We start from the raw sequence: 23579 nt of genomic DNA, 5'->3' as shown, positions 1-23579 counted from the left end.
TTACAGACATTGCTTGGGGCTGAAGAAAGTCAAGCCAAAGCACGTACACACTCCGTCCATCTCCACGGGAAAAGGCCATTTGAGAGTAAATTCACAATCCCATATTTCTCATGTCACACATAGCAATTGCAATGGCATGCTATCCTCATTGTTTGAAATGCCACCATGCCTAGGCTGTCTTTGTCACAGCTTTTTTCAAGGGCATGAAAGTATTGCATGCCCAACGGAGGATATTAGGTATTTGAGCTGAAGTTGTTGCATGATCATTACCACATGAAAGGGTTTGTCTAATGGGACAGATACTAGAGAATAGCAGCAATGTCTCTCTCCCTCCCCCCCTCTCACACACAGTCCCCCTTTGCTGTCTGAAATGCAAAGTCTTTCATTGGTGGGTCAGACTGAATAACGGAGAGGAGAAAGAGAGAGAGAGAGAGAGAGAGAGAGAGAGAGAGAGGGAATAAAAGCCAGGGGAGAAATTGGCAGCTGCCCTGGAGTGTGATCATCTAAGCTGCATCTGGGCTTCTGTGACACAGGAGGCTTTCTATTCCTAATGGACTTTGGAGCTGAAGGGTGTAACTGGGACCGCAAGCCCTTGGCACTTGTACAGAGGCAAGCATGAGAGACAAAGAACATTTTCCACAATGATGCACCGAATGCTAGTTGTTAGTAGCTGGAGTCACTGAGAATCCCTGACAGTGACACGTTACCAGGACTGTTGAAAAAAAAAGGAAGGGAATGCTCAGAAGAGTGGACATTTGGATAGAGAGAAGGAGCCCTCAGATAGGTGACTTCGCTGTGCTTAGCCAAGGCCGGCAGCTGCTTCAACCTACGTCATTGCCAGCCAACAATAGGGGCTGCTGAGAGCTGTAACTCAGTGGAAAACATTCTGTAACATGCAGTACAAAGAAAGGAATGGATGGTGGCTATTTTTAGAGCAGCAAGTTTACATAACAAGCATTGGTGAATGTGTCCTAAGGAAACCAAAGGCCTGGGAATCACAAACAGGGCTGAATTCTCGTCATTAATAGGATTTGTTTTCCTAGCCCTTGACTTCACTTCACGTTTGCTTCAAAGAGGTGCCTGGGGGTGTTTGACATCATTCCCTCTCTGATTTCAGAAGGCCAGGATCATGGTCCCTGAAACCTAGGAGCTGCTCTGACTTTTGCTTAAATGTCAGTGCTTCTACTCGGCTGGTGTGTGTGTGTGTGTGTGTGTGTGTGTGTGTGTGTGTGTGTGTGTGTAAGAGAGAGAGAGAGAGAGAGAGAGCAGGAAAAATGCAGAAATGCAGAGAGGAAATGGATTCTCCTTTCTGCTTATCACAGTATGCAGCTAATGCAGCTAATATGAACTAAATGCAACTAATAAGAACAGAACAACTGACAGCAAACGCAGCCCTCACTAAGCACCTGTCACACAGGCCTAGGTTTGGGAAAGCCGTGGTTTTTGTTTGTCTTCCAGCCCACACAAAACGATCCATCAATAGTTTAATGCCACTGGTTCCTCTTTCTTCCCTGCAATGGCTCGTCTCCCAAAGCCAAAATACTCAGGTTGGTAATTACACAGTTAATACACCCTGGTTGCATTTTCCCTCTGCATCTGAGCTCAGCCACCAAATGCTAACCTCAATAACATAAAAAGGTTTTGCAATGCTTCCAAAAGACACTCGGGCAGACCTACAGGGAGAACAAGTTCCAGAAATGTGGGGCAGCCACTGAAAACACCTGTCTTCACATGCATTTCATGCCCTTCCTTGGTGCACGGATCATATTAAGAAGGTGTTTTCTGTCTATTCAAGAAGGTTTAATGCCACAGAAGGACAAAGGCAACCTCACAGGTATATTAAGCCCCTAACCAGAAAGGGCTTGCCTGGTCATAACCACTTAACTTGAATTGCACACAGATGGGGCACAAATGCACATGGTAAAAACATTTCCTCAATGTGCTCTTGGAAGCCGACTCTCCTCCAGAGGTGAGCCATCTCGTTTTGCATGTCTTGAAGCTACTGAACACTCATCACAGTACAGGTCTGCATTCTCTGCTCCACTGTTATTCCATTTACTTATTAAGCAAAAATGCATATACTGCTGGATTGTAAACAGGCAAACAACCCAAAGTTCATTGCAACAATATAAATCAAAATATTAACATTACATATATATAGAGAGAGTTAAAACGGGTATTAAGATATTGTAAAAGATTAAAATCAACACTAGCTGCCTCAGGAGGCTTGCCTAAGCAAAATTGTTTTAAGCAGGCACCAAGAGGAAGACAGCGAAGGTTCCTGCCCGCCTGATGTCAACAGGCAGGGAGTTCCAAAGCACAGTTTGCTGCTGCACTGAAAGATGGATTTCTTACAAATGTGGAATGGGTGTTATGCGGTACCTGCAAAGGTGCCAGTTCCACAAATTGAAGCTGTCAGGTGGGTATATATGGGGTAAAGCGAATCCCACAAAAAAACAACAACACTCATCCCAAGTTGTTAAGGGCTCTATATACTAATAGCAACAGCTTGAACATGGGCTGGTAGCAAATAGGCAACCAGTGGAGATAGCTGAGCAAAGGTGGCTTTAAAAGAATAATAAGTTAAAAAGTCCACATGAAAATTCACCAGCATTTTGGTGCAAATTTCTCCTCCTAGACACATTTTTGTATGCAATATACAGATTTCCCAAAGCTATTTCCCCTAATATACTGGATGTTTGTACACATTACTTGACTGAAGAACAAGATTGCAAAATGTGGAAAAGTGTGAATTTGGAAGGACGGATGCGTTCTGGTTCATTCTTTGGAAAGCGTGACTTAGGTAAGTTTGCCTGATGCCAACGCAATCAGATTTCTCTCCCATCCCTAGTGCCTTCCATTCATGTGGCAGGATGCCTGGATCCAGCCCCTGGCACTGCACTGAAGGCGTAACGGATGGGCTCAGAGGTGCCAACTTGAATAAAATATTGGGGGCGGGGTGGCGCAGGTAAGCCCTACCCTGCAAAATCAATCACATGGCATGGTGCATGCACACCATTTGAATGGCAGTGCCCATCAATTTGGCAGGGGGCAGCCTCCTCAAATATTTTATGGGGGGGGGGCAAAGCCCTCTTGGCTCCTAGGAGTTGGCTCCTATGGATGGGCTTTACTCTCATTCAGAGACTGCTTGATCTTGGTATTTTGTATTTGGACAGGAACCTCCCTTGTGTCACACCAGTTTGATCAGGGGATGGCTTTGTGTGACCTGAATCATGCAGCTTGGATCATTTCGCTGGACTCGTCATGAGCTACTTGCTCTGTGGGCATTTTGCAGCAGTGCTATATTCTCTGATTTTGGTACCATTGCAACATGGGTTGTATACAATGTCTTGTGGTGGGGAAGATTTGGATCCCTGTCCTTGGGGCATGGCTAAATATTGTAAGCATCAATATTTTAAAATAGCACAAATAGCGTAAGTTGGTTTAGGTGGCTAGAGGATGAAGCTTGTTCATGCCTACCCCCACTGCTTAAACACATATATTACAATGCATTAACAAAGAGAGGATGACTGGTTTTTTTTATATATATAATGACCCAACATCTTATACACAACTTTTGCATTCTTGCATTTGGCAATATTATGGGTATCTTCCTTACCCAGTGGTTTCTACAAGCTGCAACAATTTTCATTCATTTTCTGTAATGCAGATACTTACTGGGCTGTTTTTCATTAGTGCTACCAATCCCCTTGCTTGGGCTGGGAGATTCCTGTGGAAAGAGAAAAGGAGAGCATTCAAACATGGCAAGCTCAGTGGAATCAACCAACAGAAGGAGCATCATTGCGGGACAGAACTAGGATCTGAGAGTCCTTGGTGGATGTTCACGCTGTGAACTAGAGAGTCATTTCTGATCAGTCACCAGCTGCCAAGTGGGACGAAACAAATGAGCAAAAAACATGCTCTCATGCAACCCATTTACTCTCATGAGCAATGTAGCTGAGGAACAACAAATATTGTGTCAGCTCTTCCATGAAGCGAAACACCGCAGGTCACTATTTTTCTTTCACAAAAATATGAGCCGTGATTTTGCATGAGTTCTCCGTTTTAACATTGCGCTCTTCATGTAAGCAGACCACTTGCATGAGTCTTTTTCATTGCACTTGTCAATTGCCAGCATGTAATCAAAACTTACTCTCAGCTCTTGTGCAAAATTCAGGTAAGCTCTCTCTGATTCCCTACTGTTAAGTGTACATATGTATTTATTTATCCTGCACTTCCTCAAGGACCCCACGGTGGTGTGTACGTGTTAACCCTGACTTATCCTCACAGAAGCTCCAGGAACTAGACTAGGCTGAGAGATGATGACTGGCCCTCCACTGAACTTAATGCCTGAGTGGTGATTTGAACCTAGGGCAACTGCACTGCCCTGGCTCTCGGTTTGAAAAGGAGCATCAGTAATAGCTGTACTCCTAAGGGTACCACCCTAGACCACTAGGCAATTGTGCCATTGTATTTGGAAGTCGAGGGTTAGATATGCAAGACAGATCTGTGTCATATCCATGTGGCTTTTATCCTACCTACATAGAGCTGCAATGTTTACGAATAAATTTCCTCTAAACATACATTTCCAATTATGTGTCGGTGTTGGTGTTGACCTTTAAAGCCCTAAACAGCCTCAGCCCAGTATACCTGAAGGAGAGTCTCCATCCCCAGCGTTCTGCCCGGACGCTGAGGTCCACCGCCGAGGGCCTTCTGGTGGTTCCCTGATTGCGAGAAACAAAGCTACAGGGAACCAGGCAAAGGGCCTTCTCGGTAGTGGCGCCCGCCCTGTGAAACGCCCTCCCATCAGATGTCAAAGAGATAAACAACTACCTGACATTCAGAAGACATCTTAAGGCAGCCCTGTTCAGGGAAGTTTTTAATGTGTGATATCTTAGCGTATTTATGGTCTTTGTGGAAGCCACCCAGAGTGGCTGGGGAAACCCAGCCAGATGGGTGGGGTGCAAATAATAGATTATGATGATGATGATTATTATTATTACTGTATTAATACATGTTTAAATGTGAAGTTTCTCTCAAAATACATATTTGAATGAGTGTTTTGATATATTTAAGCTGCTGAGAGCTCTGTCACATCTGGGGAAGGGCAGAAATCTAGTGGAGAGCTAGATCAGGTAATGTCATCTTGGAATTTGCAAAGTCTGAGGTCCTCCAGGATCCTTAATTTAAGACTTGGAATTGGGAGGCTTCTCTCCCTCTCTCGCTTTATAAAATGCTACTTCACGACCAGTAAGAGCTGCACAAGGAAAGGAATGATCAAGAACAGCAAATGCAGTATAAGGCATTTAAAGCACCCCCCCCAGGAATCATGGGAATTGTAGTTGACTTCTCACTGAGGCCACAATTCCCAGCACTCGTAACAAACTGCAGTTCCCAGGAATCTTGGAGGGGGGTGTGTGCTTTAATTGTATGGTGTGTACACAGCCTAAGTTCCCTAAAAAAATGTCTGCACAGGTGACTACCACAAACTTCAAGACACCACCAGCCAACTTGCCTGCCAACCAGCTAGCATGTGAGCCAAACAGCAGAGAAGTTCAGATCGATTATTTTTGTTGAAGGATTGGCTCTGACAGAGTGCATTCGGAGCTAAAGCTCTAAATTTTCAAGGCTGCACTTGGAAGCTCTGCACTATTTCACAGCCGTGCCACCTCACCTCTAACTCCCTCTGCAGTTAATTTAGTGCTTGGCAAAAGGTGATCGATTGAGGACCTCAGAGGCTAGAGTTGCCAAATGTATTTAGACAGGTACAATATTGCAAAAAGATTTTATAGCAAGACTTCATCCTTGGATTCTTAACCAGATTTACACCCCAGAAGGGGATGAGGTGAAACGCAGGCAAAAACCCTCAGCTTTGGGGCAACAGTTTAGGCTTAACGCGGCAGTTTTTCCTTGTCCCAGTGTGTCTTACTGTGCGGTGGCTCCTCCTACTGCTACGTTGAATCCGGCCGCTTCGTTCTGGGTGCCAGTGGAGAAGCCAGAGAGGTTTGGATTAAACTTTTTCAAAATATCTGGCAGAGAAGGAAAAAAATGTAAGGTTTGGTGAGCGAGAGCCACACTGTGGTTGGGCTAATTCGGTAAGAACCACCTCACATTTTATGAATGCTCCTGAAATTACAACCCGTTAACTAGCATAGGGGAAACTGTAGAAAAGAGAGCCAAGTCTTCTCCATCAAGTTTTTTTGGTTCTATTACCCTCAACAGAGCTGTTGTTGCAGTTCAAAATGTCTGCGCTGAACACTGGAAGTACCTTATACAGAGTGAGACCAGCTGCTCATCTGGCTCAGGTGTGGGGGCCAAGCGAAGATTCTCCCCCAGGCCACACCCTCTCACCAGGGGGCTCTTTGGGTCTACCATGAGTTGAACTGAGTTGAATACCACCCACAGAAATTTATTTTGCATGGGAATAAGAGTGCAATTTGTTTTGTCCGAAGTGGACCCCCCACCAACACCGCACAAACGTTTTGAAGTTACTGTAGCTCACTGAATTCAAATGGTAAAGGTAAAGGTACCCCTGACCGTTAGGTCCAGTCGCGGACGACTCTGGGGTTGAAATGGTAGGAAGCACAAATTTTCCTATACAGAGATTGGAAGAATATAGCATGTGAAGTGGTTTTAAGTAGGGATCCAATATCAGGGTTAGCCCAGGTGTTGTTGTTTTTACTACCCTTGTCTTCTTATATGCTGAGCAGCAAAACAGCTCCATCTTCAATGCATCCTTCCCCAACCTGGTGCACTCCAAGCACATCCCTGCTGGCCAAGGATGATGGGAGCTGTAGTCCAAAGAAAGCACCTGGAGAGCACCAGGTTGCTGAGTTGACTGGGATGTGAGGTTCTTATTTTTATTTTTAATCCCAGTAATTTAGCTATCACCCTATCGTTCTCTATATGAGTAGATCAGCCTGCCAGTTTACTAGACATCATCACTAACTGATTAGTATCTCCATTTCACTTTAAGTCATGTACTGGGAAAGTGGAAATCTCAGGATGTACAGGCAAGGACTCTTTCTCAAAGCTATTTACACAAGTAAAGCACACAGCCCTGGAATTTTTACACCCAGGTGGCTGCCTGGTTTTCTTCTGTCGCTGTTCTTGCTCTGTTCAGTGTGTGATTTCTTAACAATCACTTCGATACAAGATCAGACAGGCTTTGACTGCATTTGTATTTTGAGCAAGCACTGTGCTTGTGTGCTCCTCTCCTCTCAAGTAGGGCTTCATTCATTGTGTTCTGTTGGCATCAAACAGGTTTGCCCTGACATCCAAGCTGGCAAACGGTGGTTTAAGTCATCTCTCCAAATCAGGACTGCAACACAGGATGAAAACATGGGGGGCGGAGCGGTTGGCGGGATCACTCAAACAATGGTTTGCCAATCCGGACATCATCACAAACTATGGTTTCATTCAAGCGGCAAGTGAGCAATTAAGGCCCACACGTCAGAGGGGAAAGCATGTAAACACAGTGCTCGTTCACAAACCTTCAAATTATGGCTTTGAGAGGATTAATATTGTCATGAACGTTCCTCTTTCACGCCATGGTATGTCAAAAGATACTCACTAGATAAGGTTGTGTGAGTCTCCAAGGTTTCATCACCTCCAGCACTAGAAAAAAGGGTAATACCAAATCGGTCACTGGAATTAACACTGTATCAAAGGGCATCTACCATCTGTCCGAGAAACACAGCTGTATTAGCAAGGAGTAGGGTAGAGATGAATTAGGAACAAAAGTCCCTCAAAACTACAGAAACCTCCATGGGGGAAAAGCCATCCAGCCTTTAAGGATAAAAGGATAGGAACAAGTATGAATGAAGGGGAAGTTTTCAAATCAAGTAAAACAGGCCTGCAGCAAAAACAGATGTAAGCCTCTAGCAAGAACACACAGCTAAGAACTTAGAAATGCTCCCCTTTATGCTGATATATGTAGTACATATTGAGATCTGTCCTCCTTTAATCTGATCTTGCTGATAATAAACTAGATTTCTTAACATTTGTTCACTGAGAGGCCAGACTAGACTGTGTTGGTGCCCAATAGATATTTGGGGTTCTAAAGTTTTAGGAGCGTGTGTTAAATGTCAGGGCACACTTGCGCATTAAACCTTTTAGTGCAGTTCAGTGGTTGCACACACATTTAGTTTTCCTTTCTATATAGTCCCATATTGATCTGAGATCTAAAAGAAGCAGATTACCCTGATTTCTGAAAAAGCAGGGTAGCCTCAAAATTCACCTTTCAGACATGTTCATTTATGTGCATTAATTGCATATGGGGCAAGATGACAAGTGAGCAATTGTCAGAAGTTTCCAGATAATGTGTGATAATTACCATCTTATTCTTCTTCCACATTTTTGTGCAATAATGACCACTGTCTGACTTTAATTTTTTTTTTTAGTAAAATGTCCATTCTTGCACAAAAATCTGTGTAAGGAAGGAAATCTGCACCAGGTGACTGAGTTGAACAGATCCAAATCAATGTACATAAGCATGAAGCAAGCTGTGTGTTGCTGTTTCATAACTCCATTGTGCCACTCCTAGTGGAAGCTTGTTCACTTGAGAGTAATCTCAAACCTTCATCAGTTCAGAAAGTATTTGTTGAAGTACAGCTTGGGAAGAAGTGTAATATGCAGCCAGCAAGATTGCTTGATGGCAGCGTATTCTTATAAGGGTACTAATAAGGCTTCTTGTTATTGGAAAAAGAACGGATTGCATGTCTGGGCATGAGGATATGCTCAGACATGTAATTGTCACATACACTTTCTGTTCTCATTTTCATCTATATAATGGCGCTCTTCAAAAAGGTGCATGAAATTCTTTACTCCAGCAGAATCTGGGATAAATTCTAGCAAATGCTGTACCTCCAGGAAATCCCCCTCCAAGCTGTGGTTAGATCATCCAAACCACTTGATTTGGCTCCTACAGCAGCCTGTAAATGAAATATATATAAATTATATACATTGCAAGGGATGATATGACGAGAAAGGAGTGGAGTAGGAAAATCTCTGTTGTTGAATGTTTTAAAGATTGCTGTTGGTTTATGAGGCCATGAATAATGTTAAGCAGAATTAGCCAAGGGGCCCATGCAATCTGAAATATGAATCTCTCTCTCTCTCTCTCTCTCTCTCTCTCTGGAAATTGTAGCTCTCTGGGGGAAACTACAGTTCTCTTGTTTCTTTGGGGGAAGCCGTGGCTGGGATTCAATTAATGAGTCCCACTAGCGAAAGCCCGTGCAATGACTTCTGCTAGCACATTGGGGCTTCCCCTTCTCCCACCCTCTGCAGCCCCCCAAAATTGGCTCAGTGTGTGGGGATAACCCACAGAACAATGTGCAGGAGAGGAGAGAGGGAATCGTTCTGTCTGGCAAGCTGATGGAACAACTGTCATGGCATTCGGTTGAATGCACCTAACGTGCTTTAAATGTATGGTACAGATGTGATCTTTACAACTTGCACCAGGTTTCCACGATGGCTAAACCCACTCCCAGGGTTCTTTTCATAATAGGCATCCTGCTGCAAACTGAAATGTCCGGCTGAGCATACAATATTCCAAAGCGTTTAGATGATACCTATTGGACCAAGTGTGCTGGGCACGAATTCTCCTTTGCTAAGTTTAACCTTATTGCTGGGTGTCGACTGATACCACAGCATCCTTGTGGAGAGCAGAATTTCCCCAGGTGCTGCATCCCGTAGACCTACCGTCAAAGAATCACCAAGGGCAGCTATCACTTTGATGTCAGAAGGTTGTAGCCTGTGGACTGGATAAGGGGGTGGTGGAAGGAGGACATCATAAGGGAAGGGTGTCACTGGTATGGTTTTGTTTGTTTCTTAAGATATTCTTGAACCGCTTGATACAAATACAATTAAACAAAGTCCAGTCAAGCAATCAGTAAGGGTACTTAAAATTCTACACGGACCAGAAATGATATGCTGAATGGGCTGAACTTGGAAACTAAAGAGATGGAAGCTACTTTTAAGTTGCAATCCTATGTACGCTTACCTGGGAACAAGCTTTATTAAACCCATTTGGGGCTTTCTTCTAAGTAAACATGCATAGGATTGTAACAAGCAGATCAACAATGCTAAACATTAAAAAATTCTCACTAAGCAATGGCACAAATATTCCTTATGGGACGCATTTTCTAAATCCTGAATTATCTTGGTTGCCATATTCTGAGTTTAATTCTCTCTTTGGGGGGCAATCCTGCAAGCAGTTAGGAAGCTTAAATTCCACTGAAGTGAACAGAATATTCATTGCGTACAGCATTTCCACCCTTATCTATACCCACAGCAGCCCTAAAGGTACTTACGGTTGTGATAAGATACTCTTTTCAGAGCTCTGAGAATGCTGGTTTTAATTTCAAAACAAGTCTACAGCCTTCACAGATGCAGAATTTGCAAGTGCAGAAAAATGCAATGGACAAAAATGCTAGAATCTTAGAAATAAATAAAAAATGAAAAAGAAGACCACGTTTATCTACCAGTTTCCCTCCCCTCCCCGCTGGTAATGTCGCAGTAACACCCCCCTGAGACTTAAAAAAATGCAAAAGAAAGAGATAGCAAAACTCTGCATTATGTGTTCTTTCTGTATCTCCTTATTTCTCACCTGATGTTGGGGCTTTTTTGGATGCAGCCTGTCCAGGGCATGACAGATCACTACCCCAGCTCTTAAAGACAAATGCAATCAAAACATCATTAGAAGCTTTTCAAATGAAATGAAAATATATTGAACATGCAAGAATTTCAAGTCATGGTTCACAAGCCAAAGAAAGCCCCACTTCCAGCCTTTGGGGGTCTATACTAATCAGCCTCCATTTATTGCCCTCATCCCCAGGCTTCATACTAGAGATAGCATGCTATCATGTAGTCCTAGTTTTACATCACTTTCTCTTTCTGGGCAACCAGTAAACTCTTTGCGCCATTTCTTTAATTTTATTACGTTTTATAAGCTCACTAAATGAAAGAACACAAAAAACAACCACCAACTTGATAGCAATCACATAACACACTGACAGATGTTCTCTCAGCTCCAATAGCTGAATCCTACTGTGACCTGATTGGATCATTGCCAAAGCAAGATGACACCTAATTGGCTCTCTAAACACTCATGCTCATTGGCTACATTCAAATGAAGGAAAGCGACTGTATATCAACCTAAGTACCGTATTTTTCGCCCTATAGGACGCACTTTTCCCCCTCCAAAAATGAAGGGGAAATCTGGGTGCGTCCTATGGGGCGAATGCAGGCTTTTGCTGAAGCTAGGAGAGCGAGAGGGGTCGGTGCGCACCGACCCCTCTCGCTCTCCAGGCTTCAGGAAGACATCCGCAGCGTGGGGAGCCCTGCAGGAGTTCCCCGCAGGGCTCCCCACGCTGCGGATAGCAGCCTGCCGCCCGGCGGGCAGGGCGCCCTGAAACAGAGCGCCCCTCGCGTCAGGCAGACATCCGCAGCGTGGGGAACCTTGCAGGAGTTCCCCGCAGGGCTCCCCACGCTGCGGATAGCAGCCTGCCACCCAGCGCGAGGGGCGCCCTGAAGCAGAGCGCCCCCGCGCCCGGCAGACATCCGCAGCGTGGGGAGCCTTGCAGGAGTTCCCCGCAAAGCTCCCCACACTGCGGATAGCAGCCTGCTGCCCAGCGCGAGGGGCGCCCTGAAGCAGAGCGCCCCCGCGCCCGGCAGACATCCGCAGCGTGGGGACCCTTGCAGGAGTTCCCCACAAGGCTCCCCACACTGCGGATAGCAGCCTGCTGCCCAGCGCGAGGGGCGCCCTGAAGCAGAGCGCCCCCGCGCCCGTCAGACATCCGCAGCGTGGGGACCCTTGCAGGAGTTCCCCACAAGGCTCCCCACACTGCGGATAGCAGCCTGCTGCCCAGCGCGAGGGGCGCCCTGAAGCAGAGCGCCCCCGCGCCCGGCAGACATCCGCAGCGTGGGGAGCCTTGCAGGAGTTCCCCACAAGGCTCCCCACACTGCGGATAGCAGCCTGCTGCCCAGCGCGAGGGGCGCCCTGAAGCAGAGCGCCCCCGCGCCCGTCAGACATCCGCAGCGTGGGGAGCCTTGCAGGAGTTCCCCACAAGGCTCCCCACACTGCGGATAGCAGCCTGCTGCCCAGCGCGAGGGGCGCCCTGAAGCAGAGCGCCCCCGCGCCCGGCAGACATCCGCAGCGTGGGGAGCCTTGCAGGAGTTCCCCGCAAAGCTCCCCACGCTGCGGATAGCAGCCTGCTGCCCAGCGCGAGGGGCGCCCTGAAGCAGAGCGCCCCCGCGCCTGGCAGACATCCGCAGTGTGGGGACCCTTGCAGGAGTTCCCCCAGGGCTCCCCACGCTGCGGATAGCAGCCTGCCACCCAGCGCGAGGGGCGCCCTGAAGCAGAGTGCCCCCCGCGCCCGGCAGACATCCGCAGCATGTTGGAGCCCTGCAGGAGTTCCCCGCAGGGCTCCCCACGCTGCGGATAGCAGCCTGCCGCGCGGCGGGCGGGGCGCCCTGATGCAGAGCGCCCCTCGCGCCGGGCAGACATGGGCCAGCCCCACAAGCTCGGGGGACAGCAGGGAGGTGCAGCGCCGCCATCCCGCTGTTCCTCAACCTGGTTCGGTTTCCCTGACCTGCTTTTGGGGGGAAAATAAAGGGGGGAAAATTTCCTTTATTTCCCCCCAAAAAACCTAGGTGCGTCCTATGGGACGAAAAATACGGTAAGTTGTGCTTCATTTTTCAGGTTATTTGGCTATAACTTTTGATAGAATACAGATAATTGAACAAACTTTGTTGCATTACATTCTTCATTAAGTTATCATTCCATTCATATATAATTTTATGGTATTACTCCAAATAAAAGTGGTGTTATGAGCCATCAAATCTCTGCAATACACTTTTCCCAATAGGTTTCCACAATTTTGCCCACTAGTGTACTGTTACTTATAATTCATATCACACCTTTAGCATTTGCACATAGATTTACAATCTTCATTTTGTTTGGTCTTCAAACAGCTCATTGCAAGAGGCGCTGGCTGCATTTGCACAATTAAATCCATAAGGCAGGATTCAAAAGTCAAGTTTATCTCTTGCAGGTGCATCCATCTAAAGAGAGCTCACCTCCCTTAACAGTCACTGCAGGGTGCTTATGTGAAGTGTGAAAAGATCCTGTAGACAACAGATGTTCAGTACTATGCTCACATGTATAAGGCACAGTAAATGAGAAAGGAATCACCTGGCTTGGCTTCTGTGTGGGCTCCAGAGGCGAATGTGAACCATTGCTGTTCTTGTAGGTTCCCAGGAATGGTTGGTGCTAAAAAAAAGGAAGTACATTTCAAGCTCCAAATACTGCGGAATTTATGCCAGCACCATAAGGATGCATTTATTAGAGTTGAGGTCTGTGGGGCTTGCCAATATGAATTCAATTTAGTTCTGCAATCATGATTCTCACATAGAAAAAGAGGAGTTTGGCTTCGAGAACCCATTAGAGAGAGAAGAGTAGACCAGAAAGTAGACCAGTAAGGTAAAGGGACCCCTGAACATTAGGTCCAGTCATGAGCGACTCTGGGGTTGTGGCGCTCATCTCACTTTATTGGCTGAGGGAGCCAGCGTACAGCTTCCGGGTCATGTGGCCAGCATGACAAAGCCGCTTCTGGAGAACCAGAGCAGTGCACGGAAATGCCGTTTACCTTCCTGCCATAGTGGTACCTATTTATCTACTTGCACTTTGACGTGCTTTCGAACTGCTAGGTGGGCAGGAGCTGGGACCGAGCAACGGGAGCTCACCCTGTCATGGGGATATGAACCGCCGACCTTCTGATCGGCAAGCCCTAGGCTCTGTGGTTTAACCCACAGCGCCACCTGCATCAAAGTAGACCAAGCCCATATGTACTATGATACATATATGGTGGAATTGTTTAAACATTAAACAATTTTGGGAAATAATATATAATGAAATGAAAAAAATGTTTAGATACTCATTTAGGAAAACACCAGAAGGTTTTCTATTGGGAATAGTACCAGGAAGCCTAAAGGAAGAAGATAAGACCTTATATTTATACGCAACAGTAGCAGCAAGGCTATTGATTGCGAAAAACTGGAAAAGTGGTATAATACCGACAAAAACAGAGTGGCTTGCCAAATTATTGGAGTATTACAATATATCCAAAACAATGGAAGAAATTGGAAGGATTTCGAAAGAAAAGATAGATAGGGACTGGAAGGTGTTTAAAAGATACTTGCAAAATCATATCGAAAAATCAGAACTCCTATTAGAATAAACAAGTTCCGTTTCAAATACTGAAATATCAAATAAGATGGAAAACAATGTGTAATAGAAAAAGAAGTATGAAATTAGGGTAAAGGTGTGTGAAAGAAAGTAATAGAAGTGGAAAGAAATTGTAATTGAGTAGATTGGAAGTCAAACACAAAGGTGGGGTGAAGGGTTGGTGGATGGTGATGGGGAAAGGAACTATTTGTGGGATTGAGTGTAAGTATGTTTGAACATTTTTAAAGATTGTATGAAATGTATGTTTGTATGTTTGTATATGTGTATTAATGATGAATTAAAAAAAATTTAAAAAAGTAAAAAAAATAAAAAGTAGACCAAGCCCAGAATTTAAGGATGGAAAACCTTTACCCTGAAGGTAAACAAGGACATCAAATCAGGGCAGCATCACAGTTACTTTGGAAAACTGTTTCTATCTCTCCTATTAAGTGAAATTTTATTGTTGCATTCTGCTAGTTAGCAATCTGTACATTTTTCAAATAAATACTAAAATATAATAAAATTTGAAAATCTAACTTTTGCACATAAGTGGGATGGACTTCTGAGTAAATGTGCATATGCTTGCACTCCTAGTCCATGTAAATAGACCTGCAAGTTTATGGAAGTGAGCCAAGTGAAATGTACTAGTTCTGCTTGGAGAGATGAGAAGCACAAGGAACTGGCAAGGCCAGTAAGAAAACTGGAGGCATATTGTGGAAAGGTGAAGCCTTCTATTTGTTTTCTCTGCTATGTGGCTTAGTAACCCCTGGGCCATAACAAATGTACATACAGATACACAAATGAACTCATTGTTGTAGACTGGGAAAGAAAGCTTCCATCTCTGACAGAGAACGCTTATGTGTGTGTGTGTGGGGGGGGGCAGTTTCTATGAAACTCAGTACAGGTACCCCCACCCCCCGGCAGGGGTTGCGTTCTGGGCCCCTGTGAATGTTAGTGAAGTCACGTACCATATCTGGTGGACCTGTACTAAGGTTAAAGCCTACTGGGATATGATATACAATGAACTGAAAAAGGGTTATTAAAAATGCCTTTATCAAAAAACCAGAGGCGTTTTTGTTGGGTATAATTGGGGAAGAAATTCCCATAAAAGATATAAATTTATTTATGTATGCTACCACAGCTGTGAGGATACTTTTAGCCCATAAATGGAAGCAGCAGCAGCTTCCAACATTGGAAGAATGGCAGACTAAAATGATGGAATATGCAGAATTAGCGAAGCTGATGGGGAAGATCCGAAAGCAGCGCAACGAGCTGTTCGAAAAGGACTCGAGTAAATTTATACAATATATGAGAGAACATTGTAAACATTTGAAAACGTTTGCAGGTTTGAGTTAAAATATTTTGCAATGTTAATTTTTGGAACCTCTTTACAATTATCAAGGTAAATTTTATAAGCATGAAAGAAGGTAAATAGGTTGATATAGAAATGCTAAGTTGTAAGTGAATATTTATGAAAGCCAAGGAGTGTGTGGGGGGGGGGAGTCAAGGCTCAGTTTGAGCAAGGCTATAGGTGATGGTATGATCTTAACGGATTGTGATTATGGTCAAAATAATGTAAACTCAAAAAAAATAATTATATATATATATATATATATTTTTAAAAGTAAGTGAAATCAAGTAAAGTGGGGACACCCTTTAAACACCCTCTCTGCTGCTCTCTCACCAATCCAGACTAAAAATACTGCATCCAAAAATATCCAACAACTAGAATTGAAGCTCTGGGGCCAGCAGGAGGCTGGAGGAGGTGCAGGAAAATGGCCGCTGCTTCTGCACTACCCCACACATCAGCTGTTAGGCAGGGAGGCTTAGCAGCATAAACAAAGCCCTGCTGCACCTCTAGTCTCTTTGGGGTTTCCTCCACCCTCACTGATGTCCTCTTTGGGCTCTGGAGAGGGCTTCCTCATGAGCCATGAAGACTCTCCAGCTCTCTCCTGCCATTTCTTGGTTTGAATTGAATTATTTAATTATTTCCCAGCACCATGCACATAGAGTTGCATGTGAGTCGGTTGTGCGTAGGTAGAGGGACACCTGTATTCTAAAAAGAGGTATTAGTTGGAAAAATAATTGATCACATAAGGCAGTGGCTTATCATTTGAGTGTTAGATTGCTGAGACCCACATTTGACACCTTTTGCCCTGAAAGATGATGCTCTATTTACCAGAGTTGGGCAGCTCAGGGCTACATTATCTGTAAAGTTGAAGGAAACGGATTTCTTCCCTAAAGGTTGAAGCTGCAAAACAAAACAAATGGTTATATAACAGTGTTTCTTCTCCCCCCCCCCAATAATTGTCTTTCAAAATAAAAACTAATAAATACTATGATGCATTTGTTCCATAATTTGATCCCCGAGGCACTTTGCAAACTCATTTTCTCAAGGGTTCTCAGTTTTATTGCCACTGAAATTTAACTAAAATTCTAAGTGAGTGACACAGCAACTGTCTACAGGACAATAATTTCACAGCATTGAGAGCAAGGATTAACTCACCTTTTCCTGGAAGCCTTTGGGTCACCCCCCCTTTCCCTATGCTCTTATGGTAACTTATCCAAAACACATGTAATTGAAATAATCATATATTCTTCTCCTGCCTTCCGTTGTTTCCATATGTACCTTCCTGTTGTTTCCTTGTTTCTCTCAAGTCTGTAAGCCCCTTGGGAATAATTGTTATGTCTGCTCCTTAGAAGGCCTCATGTACATGGGTGTTACTATATCTACTATATATATATTTAGAAGTTGTTTGTTCACTATGAATTTGAACATCCCTTAAGAAATTGCAACCAATTTTTGTATGATGGTTCAATGAACTTTGTCTATGTCTGGAGAAGATTGGATACCATTTTGAATCAAAATGGTGGCCTAAACCTTTCAAAACTGTGCTAGTTTTAAGCACTGATTTCAAAGTAGCACAGATTTTTTAGTTAGAATTCCTGAGCAATTCTAGTTGCTAGTAAACAAATAAATACATAATCTGAAGACAACAAGGAGAAAATCTGAATATGCAAAATATTTTTTAATGGCATAAAGGTCTTTGCTACCCAGGAGATATACACTGTACAAATAAGAGGACATTAGCAAAATTATCAAATCCCATGTCCTACCATATTGTTCCAGAGGGCCCGAGAAAGCTGGGAATGTGACTTTTGACTCAGATGAAAGCAATCAGGTGCAAAGAAAGAGATGTCTGGACGTCCATCCTGAAAAGTTTGAAAACATTAGATTTTTGAGGGGGTGGGGGGTTCAAAGAGACAATCCTGAAAATTCAATCCAGTGAAAATGTTTTAATTCTTTAGTGTCTAGTCTGAAACTATCAGAGACTGCCTGAATTCTCTGGTAACTAATATTCTATTCAAGTCAATAGCAGGGGGTGGAGGCATTACACGGTATGTGTCAATTCTGTCAAATTTGATGTGAGCTCTTTCAGGTCAATAAAGTTCTTGTGTTGCCAGAACAGTTTTTCTTAACTTTGCTTGCAGCATAAACTGCTTTTTAAAAAGTTACTTCAAGCCTGAAAGAACTAGGAAACATGAATTAAAAGGATGCACAACAGAATACAAAATGATAGGTCACGTTTATAAACTGCAAAAGAGCAATTTATAAAAGACAAATTACAACTTGCTGCAAAAAATGTAAAATGTTGAAATCAGTCAACATTTTCAAAGCTGATGTAACCCTGCTGGTGTTTCTTTAAGAGTGACAAATAAAGCAACTGTCAGTCACAATGAATACTCAGCCTTCATCTATAGTTTTAACAAGCCCTGGTCATTTCAGTTCCACTTTTGAAAACAGTTGCATAGTACCTCAGTCTGAAAGGTTCTTTTATGTCAGGACAGGTTTTGTCCTTGCTAACAAAGCTTCTTCTTATTTTTGCTTTGTATTGTGCTTTGTATTTTGGTATATATATACTTTCCCAATCCCAGAGAAAATTAAGAAATGCTGGTGCAGGTCTAAACTAAAGGGTACTGGGTCTTCATACTAGTAACCTCAGCTCACAAACACTGCAAAGGAGCAAGAATGGAACTCATTACATATTTTAACTTCTGTGAGCAGTCTAATATGGAACACTAGGCCACTGGTTTGAGTGTTCTGTGAACCCACATGGAAGTGCTGGCTGCTGTGCAGGAAGTCCTTCTCATCACCTCAATATAGGTCAGTGTTCACAGACCACACGCTATGCTCAGTAAGGATCAGACACAGTCTAACCACTGCATGAGCAAGGCAGTATGAATGCTGAATAATCAAGAGTCCACGACTCAATCCAAATTGCATCATAACAGCCTTATGTCAAAATTTCAAGATCCCACAGAATGTCCTAAAAGCTCTGCAGGCTTTCTTATAAGGTAAGCAACATACACATCCACGTTCAATCCAGCCAAGACACACCTGTAGAAGAGGAAGTACGATGCTTTGGAGGAAAGGCTGCAGTACTACTGTAAAATCTTCTTGGGTGTCATACTTGCCAGTCTCCACTAGGCTTTGCAGACTGCTCTGTGGAATAAAAATAAAAGGAGTACCTCAAGAACAGACCATGGTTTCATATTATGATTTGCAAGATGTAAACAAACCACAGTTCAAAGCACACTAAACTATGGTATAATGTTGAACCATGATTTAGCAGAAAGTGTGGGCCAGGGTACTGTTAGGAAACTAATTTCTGTGCCAAGAACAGCACAGAAACCACACACATAATATACATGGTAGAGATTATAAGAAATCATGAAATGTTGGTGGGGTTCTCTTGAGACAGTTATCCAATTTTTGTCTCTAGAGTGTGGTAGTTTTAAATCATGTCGTAGGATGTTCCAGAAGAACAAAATATGGTTGCTTTGGGGTATAATGTAACAACATTCATACAAAGACAGCAGATAACATGCAAAATGGCAATATTGATTCTTTGCAGATATACCTGATAAGCTTTGACTGCTTCCTTCATCCTCGCCAGCTCTGGTGAGCCTTCTTGAACGGTGAGAACACACTCACAATTCTCTCTGCATATGAAATTAAAGGGAGTGCGGGACAAAAACAGCATAAAGCCATATTTTGATAAAGCCATATTTTGGAACTACGAGTAGTTATCATGGTCACTGTCTGTTGGCTGTTTCAGGTTATACTGATGTTTAAGAGTATAGACTATCTCATTGTTATCTATGCTATAAAGTACACATTTTTTCTTTACTTTTGGGTTTCCCTTTTATTTTTATATTTTTAGGATGTTGTAAACTGCTTAGAGATTGTATTTGAAATAAGATGATAGATAGATAGATAGATAGATAGATAGATAGATAGATAGATAAGGAAATGTAGAAAGTAGAAAGTCACTGAAAATCAGAATTGGAAACATAAAAGAAATCAGAATTATAGAAGTGATGGTAGGGGATTATACTGGATCCAAGGACTCAAATACAATTTTAATGTTTCACTTTTGCCATCGCAAGAAACCAAGGATATCCAGAGTGATTACTACTACTCTAATTAGGAAAAAAAAGCAACCGAGAAACTTATAGGACCTTAAAGACTAATTTACCATAGAATAAGGGTTTTGAGGACTGCAGTCCACTTCATCGGATGCTAAGGAATGAAGACAGACTAAATATAATCTATTTATTCTACATCTGTGTTTTGTTTCCCAAGGAAATCTGCTAAATCGTGACTTGGTAGGGAAAACACAACCTGCACAATATGACATATTGAGGCTACCACACATGGCTTGTTATGACAGATCCTGCTGGCTTGTAATTAGCTTTCTCAAAATGCCTAATACAAAGGCATTTCAGAAAGTTTTCCTATATTTGTGCCATCATGGGCTTTTGTCTCATTTTATCTGATTAAGAATTTGCAGTCCGAGATGCTTCCATTAAAGCCCTCCCTAGACATACCATTATACTGGGATCTCACCTAACATCCAGTGAGCAGATCACTTGCTCACCATTCACCACTTGACTTCTCCCAAAGAACGCTGGGAATTGCAGTTCTGTGAGGGGTAAACTACAGCTCCTAGGATTCACTGGGGGAAGCCATGTGCTTTAAGTACCTGGTGGTGTGGATGCCATGCAGAATGGGCCAGATATACTTGGATGACATGGATACAAGAAGAAACCAAAGCTGGCTTACACTGCTAAATGAGCAGGACAGGGCAATCTGCTATCCAGAAACAGTTGCCTCAGAGGAAGAAGGTCCATTGCATTCACAAGATTCACCAAAGCTTTTGGCACCTGATGGGAAAGGAAGCACTAAGTTATAAGAGACAACAGCATGTGAAACACAGGACTTGCGTCGTCTCTATGTCAAAGCAGCTATCGAGCCTGATTCATTGCTCATCTTGTTTGACCCAGTTTCCCCCATATCCCTACCCTTCCACATGGAAGCTTTCCAGGAAGATTAGATAATGGTGATTAATGTTAATGTGAGTGTGTCATGGTCACCTACAGAATATAGTTGGTGACAGTAATTAGTGATATAGTGGCAGAAGTCCACCACCCCCTACCCAGTCACATTATATTACTCATACAGGCACATGGCTCCCTTGTGGCTTTGCAATAATGCTTGTAGGATGTCCTTCTATAGTCACTGAAACCCCCCTTTGGAGAGTTTTATACCATAGCTAAAGGCTTCCCTGCACAATCAAGCACAGAATACTCCAAGTGTATATTATCCTTTCCAGACATTTTCTAAATAAATCATGTGAAGACCTAGGACCTTATTATTATTTATTATTGCTATTTGAATTTATATACCCCCCCTATACCCGGGGGTCTCAGGTCAGTTCACAGAATAAAATCAATATATAAAATCACAGAATACATAATAAAAATAAAAACAACAACCCAATAGCACCCGCCCCCAAAAGAGCACATTTTAAAAGGGCATAGGATGTAAATCAGATCAACCAAAAGCCTGGTTAAAAAGGAATGTAATTGCCTGGCACCTAAGGGTGTATAATGAAGGCGCCAGGTGAACTTCTCTGGGGAGAGCATTCCCACAGATGGGGAGCCACTGCAAAGAAGGCCCATTCTCGTATTTTCACCCTCCATACCTCTCGAGGAGGAGGGAAATGAAGAAGGGCCTCAGAAGATTATCTCAGGGTCCTGGCAGGCAGTGGCATAGCAAGGTCAGGTGGTACCCAGTGCGAAAAATTTCTTCTCCCCCCCCCCCAACTGATTTGATTTATTTTATTTTTTTGGCCTGCAAAAATGGTTTAACTTTATTTCATATTTTTTGGGGAAGCCAGAGATTGCGTGCCTTGCTGAGGGACCTTTTTGGCACCTTGGAGGTGACACCCAGGGCAGATCGCATCTACCACACCCACCTGCTGGTAGGTTCATATGGAAAAAATGGGATAACATGGAATAGGCAGGGAGAAGAGGGAGCATTTTGCCACATATTACTAGACATATTCTATGTGCTATTTGAAGGGATCCCATGACACCTATTTAACTGAATCCTACATAGCAATAGTACATTTGTATGTGCATTATTTGAGTCCATGTATAGGAAGGGGGGGACGCGGGTGGCACTGTGGGTTAAACCACAGACTTGCCGATCAGAAGGTCGGCGGTTCAAATCCCCGCAATGGGGTGAGCTCCCGTTGCTCGGTCCCAGCTCCTGCCAACCTAGCAGTTCAAAAGCACGTCAAAGTGCAAGTAGATAAATAGGTACCGCTCCGGCGGAAGGTAAACTGCTTTTCCGTGCGCTGCTCTGGTTCACCAGAAGCGGCTTAGTTATGCTGGCCACATGACCTGGAAGCTGTACGCAGGCTCCCTCGGCCAGTAAAGCGAGATGAGCGCCGCAACCCCAGAGTCGGCCACGACTGGACCACGAATGGTCAGGGGTCCCTTTACCTTTACCTATAGGAAGGGGAGAATTGCATTTCTCCACCAACCAAGCAATACCACTTTAATGCTGAGAAATTGTATGGATGTGGTAGAATGTGACCTCACTAGAGGTTGGGTGGGTAGTAAGAAATTGTAGTCAGCCTCAGACCATTTCAAGTGATGGCTCTGAAAATCTCCTAAAAAACATCCACTGTGTGATTATGCAGCAACATCCTAAAATAAAATGAAAAGATGCTCTCCAGGCAGCAGCCACCTACCTCTGCATGAAGAAGGTCAAGTGCTTTTTGAACACGGCTTGAAAAGTTTACAGCTGAATAGTGATCCTGATACAAGTAGGAGACAGAAAGAGAGAGTTACTAGTCCTAAAAAAGGTAAAAGTGACCTTTGCAAATATTATAAATACACAAGATTAATCATGCAAGTCACTCCTTACTGGGAAACATAACATGGAATTCATGATGTAGCTTAAAAAAAAAGATGATGCTAGTGAATTTGTGCATCCCAATTAAGAGTTACAATGAACAAATAAAACCTTTCCCAATTAATTAATTAATTAATTAATTAATTAAATGTGTATACCACTCTTCATTCGTAGATCTCAGGGTGGTTCACAACAAAAAATACAAGACAAAAAACACAAAATACAAGATGCTCTGAACCTGGCTGTCTCGATCATTGTGGACAGGACAATAATTATAATGTTTTTGCATAATCTGACATCTGCACAATCTGGGACCCCTGATGACTAGATGTTTCCCTGCCTATGGAATGTCACATCCTTCAGCTCTTATGAGAGGGATAGAAATAACATACTGAATATTCTTAAGACAGCGAAGGAGTCAGAAAGTAGAGAATGAAATGGATGTTCAGTGGTCTACAAATTTCCAACATGATCTGTTTGTACAGCAAATGCACCATTAAGTCTCCAATGCTTTCTTTCATCTCAAAGAAACAAACCCTACAGGGAGGTCACATTTGGAACATCTTGTGGTTGGGGAAGCAAGGCAGACCACCCTTTTTTCATAACCATCTTTAGCCGGCATCCCAAGAGTTGATTTGATACCTGAAGCTACATCTTCAACTTCAAAAAAGCTATGGGGGCTCCCTAAAATTTGAACTTCCTCGGTCTACTAGTTCTGACACTCAGGTTGTGGGCTGCTAAGGCTGTTCAGAATTTTTTTCTGTGTGGCTAATCTAGGGCTTTTGTAATATTAAGCAGCCAAAATGAACCACACAGAAGTGTGGCGTTTATCAACTTGTGTCCTTAGAAAACACTGCAAACAGTGGCCAGAGCAGGTAAGAGAGTCAATCTCCTTCCAGCTTCCACTTAAAGTCATTTTTTCAAACCCAGAATGATACTTTAGGCAGCACAACTACCTTTGCTCTGGTGCTAATAATAGCTAGAGTCTCCACCGAAGCCATCTAGGCTGCATTAGGGTCTCCAGGCTTTGAGATTTCATCTTTTACCATCACAAAGGAAAGCCTTTACTGATTCCCTGAAAAC

At 43.4% G+C, this 23579-nt stretch overlaps 1 protein-coding gene across 2 annotated transcripts in view; it reads right to left on the bottom strand.

Moving 5' to 3' along the window:
* The window catches only part of PLB1 (phospholipase B1), a 107847-nt gene that overhangs the window by 24603 nt on the left and 59665 nt on the right, over positions 1 to 23579 (bottom strand). For both annotated transcript variants that reach the window (XM_081186352.1, XM_081186353.1), the window contains 13 exons: positions 22333 to 22398; positions 20355 to 20455; positions 19150 to 19231; positions 18627 to 18731; positions 17345 to 17440; positions 16407 to 16478; positions 13196 to 13273; positions 10610 to 10670; positions 9703 to 9761; positions 8866 to 8933; positions 7574 to 7617; positions 5930 to 6029; positions 3679 to 3730 (listed from right to left, as the gene is read on the bottom strand). In XM_081186352.1, coding sequence (XP_081042478.1) covers positions 3679 to 3730; positions 5930 to 6029; positions 7574 to 7617; positions 8866 to 8933; positions 9703 to 9761; positions 10610 to 10670; positions 13196 to 13273; positions 16407 to 16478; positions 17345 to 17440; positions 18627 to 18731; positions 19150 to 19231; positions 20355 to 20455; positions 22333 to 22398 — 984 coding nt within the window. The remainder of the gene's footprint in view (positions 1 to 3678; positions 3731 to 5929; positions 6030 to 7573; positions 7618 to 8865; positions 8934 to 9702; positions 9762 to 10609; positions 10671 to 13195; positions 13274 to 16406; positions 16479 to 17344; positions 17441 to 18626; positions 18732 to 19149; positions 19232 to 20354; positions 20456 to 22332; positions 22399 to 23579) is intronic.

This window comes from Podarcis bocagei (assembly GCF_964188305.1).
Source record: "Podarcis bocagei genome assembly, chromosome: 3".
Lineage (NCBI taxonomy): Eukaryota > Metazoa > Chordata > Lepidosauria > Squamata > Lacertidae > Podarcis > Podarcis bocagei.
Note: the sequence above shows the minus strand (reverse complement) of the source record. Positions and strands in the feature narration are given on the sequence as shown.